Here is a 19,195-nt window from a genome sequence, read left to right on the forward strand (position 1 = left end):
CCTATCAACCAGGGCAACTCTGCACTCTCGAGTAGGGCTTAGCCCATATGAAATTGTGTTCGGCCGTCCTGCGAATATTTGGGGAGTCCCGAGGCCTAAAGAATTTGATAGAATTGAATATCCAATGTTGATTGATTATCTTCATGATCTGACTGCTAAATTGAGTTTGATTCATCAACAGGTCTTTGAGGCTCTGCCGTCACAAACAGAGGGTCCTGGTCATCGGCTCCAACCAGGGGACTGGGTCCTCACCAGAAATTTCGGACGAAAACGAAATCTCGAGCCGAGGTTTGTGGGACCCTTCCAGGTGCTACTGGCAACGAGGACGGCGGTTCGGCTGGAGGGACGGAAGCACTGGGGGCACGCCACCCACACCAAGAAGGTTCCGTTTCCTTTGCCAGCGGATACTTGGATAAGAAGAGGTCTTTCCTCGTCTGAAACCGACGCTCCACAACGTTTTGTCCCATTCAGCGAAGCTCAGCCCATAAGAAACCCTTTGGTTTTATCTGACACCCCTGTTGATTCCCCTCAAACAATTTCCTTTCCATCAACCTTGGAGAATTAAAGTGCTGAACAATTGCCTGAACAATCGAACACTCATTTGCCATCCAATCCACTGTTTGAAGATCAGACTCGACCCGGAAGAAGCCGGTACCTTCTTCGTCCACGCACGAAATAAAGTTATTTTGTTATTTTTGGATCTCACATTTGCCCTGAACATTGTGGACATTTTATATTGTGTACCTTTTTCCTTTTCCGTACAGCCAAGAAACTTATAGTAAATTGAATGCTCAATTTATCCAGAACCTATCATCTGGGTTGGCCGTAGGGCCGTACGGGTACTTTCTTCTGTTTAGCAGTTATCGACACTAGGTCGGTTTCTTTTGTCAATTTCTGGGAACTCCTGGGAATTGATAATCGCTACTCAGAACGAAGTGCGTCAAGAACGTTGCGGACGGTCGTTAGAGGATGGAATTTTCTAAGCTGTCGAAAAGAGAGAAAATGTCGGCGCAAAGATCTGCATTAGATAAGGTGTTTCGTACAAAATGTTTTTTATTACAGGTTTTCACGTTGTTCCTGACTGTATCTATGCTGCTAGTGGGAGGAGTGTATTTTGGTTCTCAATTATTGCTGCCTTCTACTATACCTACTTCTCCTTCTCATAATCTAAATTCCGTCTCTACTGTTTCTCCACATTCTTTTCACCTATTACCCCAACACGAACAAGTCAGACGTGCGGAATTTAGAAACAATTCCTTTGTTCAACTTCTGCATCAGCATCAGTTGGTGGTAAACACTACAAATTGTTGGGTGTGTGGGTTAATGCCACATACCATGGATAAGGGTATTCCGTATTTGGTCCTTCCTTATAGTTCCCAAGGGTCAGCTCGAGCATTTCAAACTATGTTCCGTAGTGCACTAGATTCCTACCCCCATCGAGAGCCACGCTCAGTAAACCTTGGTCCTGGCCCGTACCACAAGTCTCTGGCGATAGCTATTGCTGATCTGGATAGAGATATTTTCGACGCATCGCTTATCCCATAGGAGGAGGTGCGAGCATATAAGGAACTAAGTGAGACTGAGTATAGTGTATCAGTGGGTGATAGACAGCTTAAAAGCTCATCACCGATTTGGATTGTACCTCACCTTGGTCACTTCTGCCTGAAAGGTCTTGGTCGAAATCCGAGAGCTCAGCTTGGGAAGAGCGCTTGTGTGGATACTTACGTTCTACCGATGCTCTCTTCCCCTGTCTTCCTAACTGCCAAGGGTACCTATTTTGTATGTTATGATCGAGCATATACGTGGTTACCTCATGACTTCTCGGGTACCTGCTGTATTGCAAATCTCTTGCCTCCGACCTTCACTGTTGCCTCAGATTATCACAAGACTAGAGTTGTGAGAGGTGTTATTAGCAAAGAAGATACTGCCGGTCAAGAAGCAGGAGACTTCTTTAAGGGTTTCCTACCGTTCTGGGGCCCTATGGTCAATAGCAGAAATCTGAGACAGTTAACTCGTGTAGTAGAGTCAACTGCTAACATAACTGCAAGTGCCCTTGGTAATTTGACAGCCGAGCTTCAGGCGGATAGGCTTATGACGCTACAGAACCGTATGGTTCTAGACGTCGTTCTAGCAGATAGAGGTGGTGTGTGTAAGGTCATCCATTCGAGTTGTTGCATATTCATACCACATAATGCTCCAACTGTCTATCAAGCCATCTCCAAGTTGCATAAAATCTCGGAGTCCATACACGTGGACGAGGGAGATTGGACGCTTCTGGGATGGTTTTGGGGCCTGATGTCGACCTGGGGTTGGAAGATTCTGATGATTATAGGGGTTGTTGTGACGTTCCTGTTCACGTGTTGTCTTTGTGTACAGTGTGGTCCTGCCTTATGTGGCCTTTGTGCTGCAACGTGTATAAGAAGGCCATCTGTTTCCAAAGAGGCATTGATGGATAGAAAAATGTTCCAGCAACACCTGAGTGATCTGATGAATATCGAGATCGACTCTGATTTCGACTAGTGCTTGCCTACATGAGGGCAAAAGGAGCGTCTGAGGTTCCGTGGAAATCATTACGGTGTTTTGGGCATTGCCGAATATGGACGAGTTTGGTATCTATGAACCGTAAATGGCGAGTTCGGTAAGTGTACGCGTTTTCGCTACACTACTTGACACGGTTCGCCTAAATTACGTGTTTCTTCGTCTGAACCCTCGGGATCCATTTTAGATACGGCATCCATTTTGTTTCTTGCCCTCACGTAGTCAGCGAGCAGGCAACTGTTCGCTTCATGACCCTTTAGTTCCCAAGCCATACGGAAGACGCATATTCCTTTCATGCGTCTTTATGACCGGAGGAATGACACTGCAGAGGGTAATCTTGCCGTGCCGGCCTATTGTTTAAGCCGTGCATGTGCCGGGATCAAGCTCTTTGATCCTATGATCATGTTTCCGATATTACCCCCACACTCTTTTCTCTACGTGTGTCTGACTTCCTAGCAGCTGCTTTTTGTCTCTTTTTTTCTTACTCATTTACAACTCAAGTGGAATGTGCCTAACGGTGGGAAGATGTGCTTTTACAGTTGGGAACCGGTAATGTTACTGTGATTATGTTCCGGGGTTCTGAAAACATGAAAGCGACCCTTTTGAAGTTTATTGTGGGAACTGGGTTGTAACCTTTTGTTCACATGTTGTGCAATGGCAAAATCTTGTATAAAAGAGAGCGACTCACATATGCAATGGAGAAAGCAGACTCGCAGAACCTACACGCTGTTGTACTTCTAGTGACTTTTGCCTCCCTGCAGTAATAAACGCTGATCTTTGACGCCGAAGGAAGTGTCCCGTGTCTCTGTCACTTGTGCGCCGAACAGGTATCCCATGAAGGTTATAGGTGTTGTTCCCTGGCACCGCTGGTTCTGTTAAAAGTCCAGTCCTTCACCTGGGGAGCAGGCACAGGCCCGTGTGGGGAGCAGGCACAGGCCCGCGTGGGGAGCAGGCACAGGCCCGCGTGGGGAGCAGGGACAGGCCCCACGTGGGGAGCAGGGACAGGCCCCACGTGGGGAGCAGGGACAGGCCCCACGTGGGGAGCAGGGACAGGCCCGCGTGGGGAGCATGCACAGGCCCGCGTGGGGAGCAGGCACAGGCCCCGCGTGGGGAGCAGGCACAGGCCCCGCGTGGGGAGCAGGCACAGGCCCGCGTGGGGAGCAGGCACAGGCCCGCGTGGGGAGCAGGCACAGGCCCCCGTGGGGAGCAGGCACAGGCCCGCGTCGGGAGCAGGCACAGGCCCGCGTGGGGAGCAGGCACAGGCCCGCGTGGGGAGCAGGCACAGGCCCGCGTGGGGAGCAGGGATAGGCCCGCGTGGGGAGCAGGGACAGGCCCGCGTGGGGAGCAGGCACGGGCCCGCGTGGGGAGCAGGGACAGGCCGCGTGGGGAGCAGGGACAGGCCGCGTGGGGAGCAGGGTCAGGCCCGCGTGTGGAGCAGGCGCGGGCCCGCGTGGGGAGCAGGCACGGGCCCGCGTGGGGAGAAGGGACAGGCCCGCGTGGGGAGCATGCACAGGCCCGCGTGGGGAGCATGCACTGGCCCGCGTGGGGAGCATGCACTGGCCCGCGTGGGGAGCATGCACTGGCCCGCGTGGGGAGCATGCACTGGCCCGCGTGGGGAGCAGGCACAGGCCCGCGTGGGGAGCAGGGACAGGCCCGCGTGGGGAGCAGGCACTGGCACCCGTGGGGAGCAGGCACTGGCACCCGTGGGGAGCAGGCACTGGCACCCGTGGGGAGCAGGGACAGGCCAGCGTGGGGAGCAGGGACAGGCCCGCGTGGGGAGCAGGCACTGGCCCGCGTAGGGAGCAGGCACAGGCCTGCGTGGGGAGCAGGCACAGGCCCGCGTGGGGAGCAGGCACTGGCCCGCGTGGGGAGCAGGGACTGGCCCGCGTGGGGAGCAGGCACAGGCCCGCGTGGGGAGCAGGCACTGGCCCGCGTGGGGAGCAGGCACTGGCACCCGTGGGGAGCAGGCACAGGCCCGCGTGGGGAGCAGGCACTGGCCCGCGTGGGGAGCAGGCACAGGCCCGCGTGGGGAGCAGGCACTGGCCCGCGTGGGGAGCAGGCACTGGCCCGCGTGGGGAGCAGGCGCAGGCACAGGCCCGCGTCCGCGTGGAGAGCAGGCACAGGCCCGCGTGGGGAGCATGCACTGGCCCACGTGGGGAGCAGGGACAGGCCCGCGTGGGGAGCAGGGACAGGCCCGCGTGGGGAGCAGGTACAGGCCCGCGTGGGGAGCAGGCAAAGGCCCGCGTGGGGAGCAGGCACGGGCCCCGTGGGGAGCAGGCACAGGCCCACATGGGGAGCAGGCACAGGCCCGCGTGGGGAGCAGGGACAGGCCCGCGTGGGGAGCAGGCACAGGCCCCCCGTGGGGAGCAGGCACCGGCCCGCGTGGGGAGCAGGCACAGGCCCACGTGGTGAGCCGGCACGGGCCCCGCGTGGGGAGCAGGCACTGGCCCGCGTGGGGAGCAGGCACGGGCCCGCGTGGGGAGCATGCACTGGCCCGCGTGGGGAGCATGCACTGGCCCGCGTGGGGAGCAGGCACAGGCCCGCGTGGGAAGCAGGCACTGGCCCACGTGGGGAGCAGGCACAGGCCCGCGTGGGGAGCAGGCACAGGCCCGCGTGGGGAGCAGGCACAGGCCCGCATGGGGAGCAGGCACAGGCCCGCGTGGGGAGCAGGCACAGGCCCGCGTGGGGAGCAGGCACGGGCCCGCGTGGGGAGCAGGCACGGGCCCCGCGTGGGGAGCAGGCACAGGCCCCGCGTGGGGAGCAGGCACAGGCCCCGCGTGGGGAGCAGGCACAGGCCCGCGTGGGGAGCAGGCACAGGCCCGCGTGGGGAGCAGGCACAGGCCCGCGTGGGGAGCAGGCACTGGCCCGCCTGGGGAGCAGGCACAGGCCCGTCTGGGGAGCAGGCACAGACCCGCGTGGGGAGCAGGCACAGGCCCGCCTGGGGAGCAGGCACAGGCCCGCGTGGGGAGCAGGCACTGGCACCCGTGGGGAGCAGGCACTGGCACCCGTGGGGAGCAGGCACTGGCACCCGTGGGGAGCAGGCACTGGCACCCGTGGGGAGCAGGGACAGGCCAGCGTGGGGAGCAGGGACAGGCCCGCGTGGGGAGCAGGCACTGGCCCGCGTAGGGAGCAGGCACAGGCCCGCGTGGGGAGCAGGCACAGGCCCGCGTGGGGAGCAGGCACTGGCCCGCGTGGGGAGCAGGGACTGGCCCGCGTGGGGAGCAGGCACAGGCCCGCGTGGGGAGCAGGCACTGGCCCGCGTGGGGAGCAGGCACTGGCACCCGTGGGGAGCAGGCACAGGCCCGCGTGGGGAGCAGGCACTGGCCCGCGTGGGGAGCAGGCACAGGCCCGCGTGGGGAGCAGGCACTGGCCCGCGTGGGGAGCAGGCACTGGCCCGCGTGGGGAGCAGGCACATGCCCGCGTCCGCGTGGAGAGCAGGCACAGGCCCGCGTGGGGAGCATGCACTGGCCCACGTGGGGAGCAGGGACAGGCCCGCGTGGGTAGCAGGGACAGGCCCGCGTGGGGAGCAGGCACAGGCCCGCGTGGGGAGCAGGCACGGGCCCCGTGGGGAGCAGGCACAGGCCCACATGGGGAGCAGGCACAGGCCCGCGTGGGGAGCAGGGACAGGCCCGCGTGGGGAGCAGGCACAGGCCCCCCGTGGGGAGCAGGCACCGGCCCGCGTGGGGAGCAGGCACAGGCCCGCGTGGTGAGCCGGCACGGGCCCCGCGTGGGGAGCAGGCACTGGCCCGCGTGGGGAGCAGGCACGGGCCCCGCGTGGGGAGCAGGGACAGGCCCCGCGTGGGGAGCAGGCACTGGCCCGCCTGGGGAGCAGGCACTGGCACCCGTGGGGAGCAGGCACTGGCACCCGTGGGGAGCAGGCACTTGCACCCGTGGGGAGCAGGGACAGGCCCGCGTGGGGAGCAGGGACAGGCCCGCGTGGGGAGCAGGGACAGGCCCGCGTGGTGAGCCGGCACGGGCCCCGCGTGGGGAGCAGGCACGGGCCCGCGTGGGGAGCAGGCACAGGCCCCGCGTGGGGAGCAGGCACAGGCCCGCGTGGGGAGCAGGCACTGGCCCGCCTGGGGAGCAGGCACTGGCACCCGTGGGGAGCAGGCACTGGCACCCGTGGGGAGCAGGCACTGGCACCCGTGGGGAGCAGGCACTGGCACCCGTGGGGAGCAGGCACTGGCACCCGTGGGGAGCAGGGACAGGCCCGCGTGGGGAGCAGGCACTGGCCCGCGTGGGGAGCAGGCACAGGCCCGCGTGGGGAGCAGGCACAGGCCCGCGTGGGGAGCAGGCACAGGCCCGCGTGGGGAGCAGGCACTGGCCCGCGTGGGGAGCAGGGACAGGCCCGCGTGGGGAGCAGGCACAGACCCGCGTGGGGAGCAGGCACTGGCCCGCGTGGGGAGCAGGCACTGGCCCGCGTGGGGAGCAGGCACTGGCACCCGTGGGGAGCAGGCACAGGCCCGCGTGGGGAGCAGGCACTGGCCCGCGTGGGGAGCAGGCACAGGCCCGCGTGGGGAGCAGGCACTGGCCCGCGTGGGGAGCAGGCACAGGCCCGCGTCCGCGTGGGGAGCAGGCACAGGCCCGCGTGGGGAGCATGCACTGGCCCACGTGGGGAGCAGGGACAGGCCCGCGTGGGGAGCAGGGACAGGCCCGCGTGGGGAGCAGGGACAGGCCCGCGTGGGGAGCAGGCACGGGCCCCGTGGGGAGCAGGCACAGGCCCCGTGGGGAGCAGGCACAGGCCCACATGGGGAGCAGGCACAGGCCCACATGGGGAGCAGGCACAGGCCCGCGTGGGGAGCAGGGACAGGCCCGCGTGGGGAGCAGGCACAGGCCCCCCGTGGGGAGCAGGCACCGGCCCGCGTGGGGAGCAGGCACAGGCCCGCGTGGGGAGCAGGGACAGGCCCGCGTGGGGAGCCGGCACGGGCCCCGCGTGGGGAGCAGGCACTGGCCCCACGTGGGGAGCAGGCACTGGCCCCACGTGGGGAGCAGGCACGGGCCCCGCGTGGGGAGCAGGGACAGGCCCCGCGTGGGGAGCAGGGACAGGCCCCGCGTGGGGAGCAGGGACAGGCCCCGCGTGGGGAGCAGGCACAGGCCCACCTGGGGAGCAGGCACGGGCCCAGCGTGGGAAACAGGCACGGGCCCCGCGTGGGGAGCAGGGACAGGCCCCACGTGGGGAGCAGGCACAGGCCCGCGTGGGGAGCAGGCACAGGCCCCCGTGGGGAGCAGGCACAGGCCCCCGTGGGGAGAAGGCACAGGCCCCCGTGGGGAGCAGGCACAGGCCGCCGTGGGGGAGCAGGCACAGGCCCGCGTGGGGAGCAGGGACAGGCCCCGCGTGGGGAGCAGGGACAGGCCCCCGTGGGGAGCAGACACAGGCCCGCGTGGGGAGCTGGCATGGCCCCGCGTGGGGAGCAGGGACAGGCCCGCATGGGGAGCAGGCACTGGCCCCCGTGGGGAGCAGGGACAGGCCCGCGTGGGGAGCAGGCACGGGCCCGCGTGGGGAGCAGGCACGGGCCCGCGTGGGGAGCAGGCACAGGCCCGCGTGGGGAGCAGGCACAGGCCCGCGTGGGGAGCAGGCACAGGCCCGCGTGGGGAGCAGGCACAGGCCCGCGTGGGGAGCAGGCACAGGCCCGCGTGGGGAGCAGGCACAGGCCCACGTGGGGAGCAGGCACAGGCCCGCGTGGGGAGCAGGCACAGGCCCGCGTGGGAAGCAGGCACTGGCCCGCGTGGGGAGCAGGCACTGGCCCGCGTGGGGAGCAGGCACTGGCCCGCGTGGGGAGCAGGCACTGGCCCACGTGGGGAGCAGGCACTGGCCCGCGTGGGGAGCAGGCACAGACCCACGTGGGGAGCATGCACTGGCCCACGTGGGGAGCAGGGACAGGCCCGCGTAGGGAGCAGGCACAGGCCCACGTAGGGAGCAGGCACAGGCCCACGTAGGGAGCAGGCACAGGCCCCGCGTGGGGAGCAGGCACAGGCCCCGCGTGGGGAGCAGGCACAGGCCCCGCGTGGGGAGCAGGCACAGGCCCGCGTGGGGAGCAGGCACGGGCCCCGTGGGGAGCAGGCACAGGCCCACATGGGGAGCAGGCACAGGCCCGCGTGGGGAGCAGGGACAGGCCCCCCGTGGGGAGCAGGCACCGGCCAACGTGGGGAGCAGGCACAGGCCCGCGTGGGGAGCAGGGACAGGCCCGCGTGGGGAGCAGGGACAGGCCCGCGTGGGGAGCAGGCACTGGCCCGCGTGGGGAGCAGGCACGGGCCCCGCATGGGCAGCAGGCACGGGCCCAGCGTGGGGAGCAGGGACAGGCCCCGCGTGGGGAGCAGGGACAGGCCCCGCGTGGGGAGCAGGGACAGGCCCCGCGTGGGGAGCAGGCACAGGCCCCGCGTGGGGAGCAGGCACAGGCGCGCGTGGGGAGCAGGGACAGGCCCGCGTGGGGAGCCGGCACGGGCCCCGCGTGGGGAGCAGGCACTGGCCCCACGTGGGGAGCAGGCACTGGCCCCACGTGGGGAGCAGGCACTGGCCCCACGTGGGGAGCAGGCACGGGCCCCGCGTGGGGAGCAGGGACAGGCCCCGCGTGGGGAGCAGGGACAGGCCCCGTGTGGGGAGCAGGGACAGGCCCCGCGTGGGGAGCAGGCACAGGCCCACCTGGGGAGCAGGCACGGGCCCCGCGTGGGAAACAGGCACGGGCCCCGCGTGGGGAGCAGGGACAGGCCCCACGTGGGGAGCAGGCACAGGCCCGCGTGGGGAGCAGGCACAGGCCCCCGTGGGGAGCAGGCACAGGTCCCCGTGGGGGAGCAGGCACAGGCCCCCGTGGGGAGCAGACACAGGCCCCGCGTGGGGAGCAGGGACAGGCCCCCGTGGGGAGCAGACACAGGCCCGCGTGGGGAGCTGGCACGGCCCCGCGTGGGGAGCAGGGACAGGCCCGCATGGGGAGCAGGCACTGGCCCCCGTGGGGAGCAGGGACAGGCCCGCGTGGGGAGCAGGCACGGGCCCGCGTGGGGAGCAGGCACGGGCCCGCGTGGGGAGCAGGCACAGGCCCCGCGTGGGGAGCAGGCACAGGCGCGCGTGGGGAGCAGGGACAGGCCCGCGTGGGGAGCCGGCACGGGCCCCGCGTGGGGAGCAGGCACTGGCCCCACGTGGGGAGCAGGCACTGGCCCCACGTGGGGAGCAGGCACTGGCCCCACGTGGGGAGCAGGCACTGGCCCCACGTGGGGAGCAGGCACGGGCCCCGCGTGGGGAGCAGGGACAGGCCCCGCGTGGGGAGCAGGGACAGGCCCCGTGTGGGGAGCAGGGACAGGCCCCGCGTGGGGAGCAGGCACAGGCCCACCTGGGGAGCAGGCACGGGCCCCGCGTGGGAAACAGGCACGGGCCCCGCGTGGGGAGCAGGGACAGGCCCCACGTGGGGAGCAGGCACAGGCCCGCGTGGGGAGCAGGCACAGGCCCCCGTGGGGAGCAGGCACAGGCCCCCGTGGGGGAGCAGGCACAGGCCCCCGTGGGGAGCAGACACAGGCCCCGCGTGGGGAGCAGGGACAGGCCCCCGTGGGGAGCAGACACAGGCCCGCGTGGGGAGCTGGCACGGCCCCGCGTGGGGAGCAGGGACAGGCCCGCATGGGGAGCAGGCACTGGCCCCCGTGGGGAGCAGGGACAGGCCCGCGTGGGGAGCAGGCACGGGCCCGCGTGGGGAGCAGGCACGGGCCCGCGTGGGGAGCAGGCACAGGCCCGCGTGGGGAGCAGGCACAGGCCCGCGTGGGGAGCAGGCACAGGCCCGCGTGGGGAGCAGGCACAGGCCCGCGTGGGGAGCAGGCACAGGCCCGCGTGGGAAGCAGGCACTGGCCCGCGTGGGGAGCAGGCACTGGCCCGCGTGGGGAGCAGGCACTGGCCCGCGTGGGGAACAGGCACTGGCCCGCGTGGGGAGCAGGCACTGGCCCGCGTGGGGAGCAGGCACAGACCCGCGTGGGGAGCAGGCACAGGCCCACGTGGGGAGCATGCACTGGCCCACGTGGGGAGCAGGGACAGGCCCGCGTAGGGAGCAGGCACAGGCCCACGTAGGGAGCAGGCACAGGCCCCGCGTGGGGAGCAGGGACAGGCCCGCGTGGGGAGCAGGCACAGGCCCGCGTGGGGAGCAGGCACGGGCCCCGTGGGGAGCAGGCACAGGCCCACATGGGGAGCAGGCACAGGCCCGCGTGGGGAGCAGGGACAGGCCCCCCGTGGGGAGCAGGCACCGGCCAACGTGGGGAGCAGGCACAGGCCCGCGTGGGGAGCAGGGACAGGCCCGCGTGGGGAGCAGGGACAGGCCCGCGTGGGGAGCAGGCACTGGCCCGCGTGGGGAGCAGGCACGGGCCCCGCGTGGGCAGCAGGCACGGGCCCAGCGTGGGGAGCAGGGACAGGCCCCGCGTGGGGAGCAGGGACAGGCCCCGCGTGGGGAGCAGGGACAGGCCCCACGTGGGGAGCAGGCACAGGCCCCGCGTGGGGAGCAGGCACAGGCCCCGCGTGGGGAGCAGGCACAGGCCCCGCGTGGGGAGCAGGCACAGGCCCGCCTGGGGAGCAGGCACGGGCCCCGCGTGGGGAGCAGGCACGGGCCCCGCATGGGGAGCAGGGACAGGCCCCACGTGGGGAGCAGGCACAGGCCCGCGTGGGGAGCAGGCACAGGCCCCCGTGGGGAGCAGGCACAGGCCCCCGTGGGGAGCAGGCACAGGCCCCTGTGGGGAGCAGGCACAGGCCCCCGTGGGGAGCAGGCACAGGCCCCCGTGGGGAGCAGGCACAGGCCCGCGTCGGGAGCAGGGACAGGCCCCGCGTGGGGAGCAGGGACAGGCCCGCGTGGGGAGCAGGGACAGGCCCCGCGAGGGGAGCAGGGACAGGCCCGCGTGGGGAGCAGGCACAGGCCCGCGTGGGGCTCCGGACAAACAGTCTGTGACTCCCTGGATTTCACAGACACCGGCGAACACGTCTCCTTCCCGGCCATTGCAGCGCCTCTGTATTGTTCTGCCTTTGCTTCTTCATATGTCTTAGAGGGGAAACAACCTTTACAACGCAGTCATTACATCGCATCATCCATTACAACGCATGTCACTACAACGCATCCATTACATTGCATGTTACTACAACGCATGACACTACAACGCATGTCACTACAATGCAGGCTTTGCATTGCATGTCATCACAACGCATACCATTACAATGCATTTTACCCCTACACTATCCAACACTTACCAAACATGCAATGTAATGTTATGCGTTGTAATGGTATGCTTTGTAAAGGTATAATGCGACGTAATGGAATGCGTTGTAAATGTAGTTTAAAAAAAATTGTTGTAGTGGTATGCGATGTAAATGTATGCGTTTTAAAGGATGTTGCGATGTAAAAACTGCGCTTTAAAGGCATGCGTGGTAAATGTATGCGTTGTAACGTCATACATTCGCCTTAGAGGGGACTGCTCCCTCCCTGGCTGAGGGGTAAAGGGGGTGTGAGCTGCAGGGAGTTCATGGGACACGCATTCCTTGCTGCGGCTGCAAAACCCGCAGGAGGTTTCCTTAAGTTCAGGACTCCAGAAGTGAGGGGTGTGGGGTAGTATGGGGTTGTGGGGGCACGCCTGGTCCTGGGAAGTGTACGGCAGCTGAAGATGCACAATTTTGAATGCAAATGTTTTTAGATTCCCTTCAAGGGGAATCCTTTTAAAAACAGCCCCATGTCTGAAGTCTAGCTTTTTTAGGTGGGGGGGGAGGGGAGGACGGGGAAGGTTAGGTGGAGGACTCACCAGCCTGGCTCTTTCTGAACAGCCAGTGATAAACCCAGACACAGCAGCTGACAAGCCCTCTTTGTCTGCCTGGCCTGGGCACAGCTTGTAAATTAGGTTGCAAAACAGCTCGAAGACACCCTGCAGCTTGGGGAAGTTAAAAGAGAACCAAAGTCTGTAGTTATTATTGTAAGCCTCTGGCATCTCAATTGCCCGTACAAGAGGAGGGTGCTATACAGTGTGATGGCCAAACAGAGCATTCTCCGAGTGAAATCGCCAGAAACAGAGCAAAGCACACAAAGGAGGGACATTTACAGAAATGCACCAATAACAAGCCACCATTTCTAAATGCCACATGAAACAGCCAATGGCAACTGATGGGTGTGTCAGAGCTCAGAGAAGAGGAAACAACAGGTCGAAGCTCGACCTAAAAAAGCATTACATTCTACCTGGAAGATAACATGTTACATCACAGCGATCAACTTCATGACATACCACACTGCACCTTAACTGGCAGACAACAACATACCAAAACATAGCATATCTGCCCATAACATAGCAAGACAATTTATCAAAATAACATAGCATAACATACTGTGCCATGCAATCTGGAATAACATGAATAAAGTAACGTGACATAACACAACACAGCAGAACTTCCCAAGCCATAACATGATATTCTGCAAACATTATGTCACATTAACATCACATCGCTTGTTCTCCTCCATTACACTCAAGACATGAAAGGACCTCCCTCAACACACCAAAGCCTCCTCCTCCCTTCTTGAGACCTCCCTCAACACATCAGAGCCTCCTCTTCACTTCTGGAGACCTCCCTCAACACACCAGAGCCTCCTCCCCCTTCTGGAGTACACAAGAAGCTGAAGCCCTGGCGCTTCGAATAAGCACCTACACACCTGCCCAAGCACCTGGACTCCCACTCGGGGGATTATTGCACTATACAAATCGATATAACATAGCATAACACATAATATCCCTCCATCCATACATCACTGGTCTTGTTATCAGTGAAACGAAGGCTGCTGTGGTGCTTATCGTCAGTGAAAAGGGGGCTGCTGTGGTACGTATCATCAGTGAAACATAGGCTGCTGTGGTGGTTCTCATCAGTGGAAAGCAGGCTGCTGTGGTGCTTATCATCACTGAAACATAGGCTGCTGTGGTGCTTTTCATTAGTGAAAAGGAGGCTGCTGCTGTGTCTGTCATCAGTGAATAGGAGGCTGCTGTGGTGCTTATCATCAGTGAAACATAGGCTGCTGTGGTGTTTATCGTCAGTGAAAAGGAGACTGCTGTTGTGTTTATCATCAGTAAATAGGAGGCTGCTGTGGTGCTTATCATCAGTGAAACGAAGGCTGCTTTGGCGCTTCCCATCAGTGAAAAGGAGGCTGCTATTGTGTTTATCATCAGTAAATAGGAGGCTGCTATTGTGTTTATCATCAGTAAATAGGAGGCTGCTGTTGTGTTTATCATCAGTAAATAGGAGGCTGCTGTTGTGTTCATCATCGGTAAATAGGAGGCTGCTGTGGTGCTTATCATCAGTGAAAAGGAGGCTGCTGTGGTGCTTATCATCAGTCAAAAGGAGGCTGCTGTGGTGCTTATCATCAGTCAAAAGGAGGCTGCTGTGGTGCCTATCATCAGTGGAAATGAGGCTTTTGTGGTGTTTATCATCTGCGAAACGGAGGCTGTTGTGGTTTTTGTCATTAGTGAAACAAAGGCTGCTGTGTTGCTCATCATCAGTGAAACGAATGCTGCTGCGATGCATGTCATCAGTGAAAAGGAGGCTGCTGTGGTGTTTATCACTAGTGAAACAAAGGCTTCTGTGGTACTTATTATTAGTGAAACGGAGGCTTCTGTGGTACTTATTATTATTATTATTTGTTATTATTATTATTTGCTGTTTAATAACGCGCTCCATTACTCCAGAGTATCCTGGCGCGAAAAAGGAAAAACAAGCAAGTGGCCATCTAAAAGAAACATGACACTAATAGGCTGTTATAAAAAGATGAGTTTTCAGTGCTTTCTTAAATGAAACAAAATTTTCAGTCGATCTCAGGGAGAGAGGGAGGGCGTTCCAAGTCCTGGCTGCGACAACAGCAAGCGAGTAGCCTCCTAGTCGTACTCGCTGGAAGCGGGGCACACTCAGGAGGTTACAGCCGGCAGAACGTAGCGGCCGTGTGGGGACATAGCGGCTGAATCTTTTTCTTAGATAGGATGGTCTCATGTCGTGGACTGCCTTAAATGCTAAAGTTAGAATTTTAAAAGTTATCCTTTGAGCAATCGGCAGCTTAGTGAAACTGAGGCTTCTGTGGTGTTTATCATCAGTGAAAAGGAGGCTTGTGTGGTGTTTGTCATTAGTGAAACTGAGGCTTCTGTGGTGTTTACCACAAGTGAAACTAAGGCTGCTGTGGTGCCTATCATCAGTGCAAATGAGGCTTTTGTGGTGTTTATCATCTGTGAAACAAAGGCTGCTGTGGTGCTCATCATCAGTGAAACGAATGCTGCTGCAATGCATATCATCAGTGAAAATGAGACTTCTGTGGTGTTTATCACTAGTGAAACTGAGGCTGCTGTGGTACTTAGTATCAGTGAAAAGGAGGCTTTTGTGGTGTTTGTCATTAGTGAAACTGAGGCTTCTGTGGTGTTTATCATCAGTGAAAAGGTGGCTTTGTGGTGTTTGTCATTACTGAAACAGAAGTAGCTGTGGCATTTATCATTAGTGAAACAGAGGCTGTTTAGTCTTTGTGAAAAGGAGGCTTTTGTGGTGTTTGTCATAAGTGAAACTAAGTCTGCTGTGGTTTATCATTAGTGAAACGAAGGTTGTTGTAGTCCTTGTCATCATTGAGAAGGAGGATGTTTTGGTGTTTATCATCAGTGAAAAGGAGGCTTGTGTGGTGTTTTTCCTAAGTGAAACAAAGGTTGTTGTAGTGTCTTTAATCAGTGAAACTAAGGCTGTTGCAGTGTTTATGATCAGTGAAAAGGAGGTTGGTGCGCTGTGTATCATCACTGAAAGGAGGCGGCTAAGGTGCTCATCATCAGTGAAAAGGAGGCTGTTGGGGTCTTTATCATTAGTGAAAAGGAGGCTGCTAAGGTGCTCATCATCAGTGAAATGAAGACTGATGTGGTCTTTATCATCAGTGAAAAGGAGGCTGCTGTGGTGCTTATCATCAGTGAAACTTAGGCTGCTACGGTGCTCATCATCAGAGAAAAGGAGGCTGCTGTTGTGTTTGTCATCAGTGAAAAGGAGGCTGCTGTTGTGTTTGTCATCAGTGAAAAGGAGGCTGCTGTTGTGTTTGTCATCAGTGAAAAGGAGGCTGCTGTTGTGTTTGTCATCAGTGAAAAGGAGGCTGCTGTTGTGTTTGTCATCAGTGAAAAGGAGGCTGCTGTTGTGTTTGTCATCAGTGAAAAGGAGGCTGCTGTTGTGTTTGTCATCAGTGAAAAGGAGGCTGCTGTTGTGTTTGTCATCAGTGAAAAGGAGGCTGCTGTTGTGTTTGTCATCAGTGAAAATAAGGCTACTGTTGCATTTGTCATTAGTGAAACAGAGGCTGCTGTGGTGTTCCGAAAAAGCAGAACATTAATACAGGCAGCTCTCACCTCTTCTCATTGTGCCTGTAGGTCCTCAGGCACTTGCAGGTCTCCACGTGGTAGAGCCATATCCAGGAGCCAGCACAGCATGCCAGGTAGCCCTTGGCCACCGAGAGGCCCATGATAGCTACAGTGGGCGTCTCATCCGGGCAGGTGGGCCACATCACCTTCAGGCATCGACCGGAATCCAGGTCCCAGATCCTGATGCACTGTGGGGGAAAGAACATTAATTCACTGAGCTATCCACAGCATCAGCACTCTGCCCACTGGGCACAAAATCTGCAGATTGCATAGACTGCCCGGTACGCCTACACCCACTGGCTGGACACCCACTCTCGAGCTGACATTCACTGCCCAGTGGAATGCATTTGCCAGCTGGACACACACTGTCCAAGTAGAGGAAACTGCCTGCTGGACCTACACTCAGTGACTGGATACACACTGCCCCGCTGGTACACAATCAATGGCTGGGCAAACACTGTCGAGCTGGCATAAACTGCCCAGCAGGTATAAATTGCACTCATGGTTCAGACTGAGTTGTTAAGGCAGGTGTGGAAAATGCCTGTGTAGTTCCAACATACAACCCTACCAGACAACATCTACACAGAGAGCTACAGAGAGAACTGTTCACCACCAGACAACGTCTACACAGAGAGCTACAGAAAACTGTTCACCACCAGACACCGTCTACATAGTGACCTACAGAGAGAACTGTTCACCACCAGACAACGTCTACATAGAACCCTACAGAGAGAACTGTTCACCACCAGACAACGTCTACAGAGAGCTTAAGAGAACTGTTCACCACCAGACACCGTCTACATAGTGACCTACAGAGAGAACTGTTCACCACCAGACAACGTCTACATAGAACCCTACAGAGAGACCTGTTCACCACCAGACAACGTCTACATAGTGACCTAGAGAGGGAACTGTTCACCACCAGACAATGTCTACATAGAACCCTACGGAGAGAACTGTTCACCACCAGACAACATCTACATAGAGACCTACAGAGGGAACTGTTCACCACCAGACAATGTCTACATAGAACCCTACAGAGAGAACTGTTCACCACCAGACAACGTCTACATAGAACCCTACAGAGAGACCTGTTCACCCCCAGACAACGTCTACAGAGAGACCTACAGAGAACTGTTCACCACCAGACACCGTCTACATAGTGACCTACAGAGAGAACTGTTCACCACCAGACACCGTCTACATAGAGACCTACAGAGAGAACTGTTCACCACCAGACAACGTCTACATAGAACCCTACAGAGAGAACTGTTCACCACCAGACAACATCTACATAGAGAACCACAGAGAGAACTGTTCACCACCAGAGAACATCTACACAGAGAGCTACAGAGAGAACTGTTCACCACCAGACAACGTCTACAGAGAGAGCTACAGAGAGACCTGTTCACCACCAGACAACATCTACAGAGAGACCTACAGAGAACTGTTCACCACCAGACACCGTCTACATAGTGACCTACAGAGAGAACTGTTCACCACCAGACACCGTCTACATAGAGACCTACAGAGAGAACTGTTCACCACCAGACAACGTCTACATAGAACCCTACAGAGAGAACTGTTCACCACCAGACAACATCTACATAGAGAACCACAGAGAGAACTGTTCACCACCAGACAACATCTACACAGAGAGCTACAGAGAGAACTGTTCACCACCAGACAACGTCTACATAGAACCCTACAGAGAGACCTGTTCACCACCAGACAACGTCTACATAGTGACCTAGAGAGGGAACTGTTCACCACCAGACAATGTCTACATAGAACCCTACGGAGAGAACTGTTCACCACCAGACAACATCTACATAGAGACCTACAGAGGGAACTGTTCACCACCAGACAATGTCTACATAGAACCCTACAGAGAGAACTGTTCACCACCAGACAACGTCTACATAGTGACCTACAGAGAGAACTGTTCACCACCAGACAACATCTACATAGAGACCTACAGAGAGAACTGTTCACCACCAGACAACGTCTACATAGAACCCTACAGAGAGACCTGTTCACCACCAGACAACGTCTACAAAGAGACCTAGAGAAAGAACTGTTCATCACCAGACAACATCTACACAGAGCGGTAACAAGAGAACTGTTCAGCACCAGACAACATCTACATAGAGACCTACAGGGGGAACTGTTCACCACCAGACAACGTCTACATAGAACCCTACAGAGAGAACTGTTCACCACCAGACACCGTCTACATAGTGACCTACAGAGATAACTGTTCACCACCAGACAACATCTACATAGTGACCTACAGAGAGAACTGTTCACCACCAGACACTGTCTACATAGAGACCTACAGAGAGAACTGTTCACCACCAGACAACGTCTACATAGAACCCTACATAGAGAACTGTTCACCACCAGACAACATCTACATAGAGAACCACAGAGAGAACTGTTCACCACCAGACAACATCTACACAGAGAGCTACAGAGAACTGTTCACCACCAGACAACGTCTACATAGAGACCTATAGAGAGAACTGTTCACCACCAGACAGCATCTACATATTGACCTACAGAGAGAACTGTTCACCACCAGACACCGTCTACATAGAGACCTACAGAGAGAACTGTTCACCACCAGACAACATCTACATAGAACCCTACAGAGAGACCTGTTCACCACCAGACAACATCTACACAGAGACCTACAGAGAGACCTGTTCACCACCAGACAACATCTACATATTGACCTACAGAGAGAACTGTTCACCACCAGACACCGTCTACATAGAGACCTACAGAGAGAACTGTTCACCACCAGACAACATCTACATAGAACCCTACAGAGAGACCTGTTCACCACCAGACAACATCTACATAGAGACCTACATAGAGAACTGTTCACCACCAGACAACGTCTACAGAGAGACCTACAGAGAGAACTGTTCACCACCAGACAACATCTACACAGAGACCTACATAGAGAACTGTTCACCACCAGACAACATCTACACAGAGACCTACATAGAGAACTGTTCACCACCAGACAACATCTACATAGAGACCTACAGAGAGAACTGTTCACCACCAGACGACGTCTACATAGAGACCTACATAGAGAACTGTTCACCACCAGACAACATCTACATAGAGACTTACAGAGAGAACTGTTCACCACCAGACGACGTCTACATAGAGACCTACAGAGAGAACTGTTCACCACCAGACAACGTCTACATAGAGACCTACAGAGAACTGTTCACCACCAGACAACGTCTACATAGGGACCTACAGAGAGACCTGTTCACCACCACACAAC

General features: G+C 59.2%; 1 protein-coding gene across 1 annotated transcript in view; it reads right to left on the minus strand.

The window, feature by feature from the left end:
- Window positions 1-19,195, minus strand: part of LOC144826369 (uncharacterized) — a 377,712-nt gene that overhangs the window by 82,693 nt on the left and 275,824 nt on the right. Inside the window, exon 15 of the mRNA XM_078684697.1 lies at window positions 15,877-16,076. Coding sequence (XP_078540823.1) covers window positions 15,877-16,076 — 200 coding nt within the window. The remainder of the gene's footprint in view (window positions 1-15,876; window positions 16,077-19,195) is intronic.

This window comes from Lissotriton helveticus, chromosome 3_2, assembly GCF_964261635.1.
Source record: "Lissotriton helveticus chromosome 3_2, aLisHel1.1, whole genome shotgun sequence".
Classification (NCBI taxonomy): domain Eukaryota; kingdom Metazoa; phylum Chordata; class Amphibia; order Caudata; family Salamandridae; genus Lissotriton; species Lissotriton helveticus.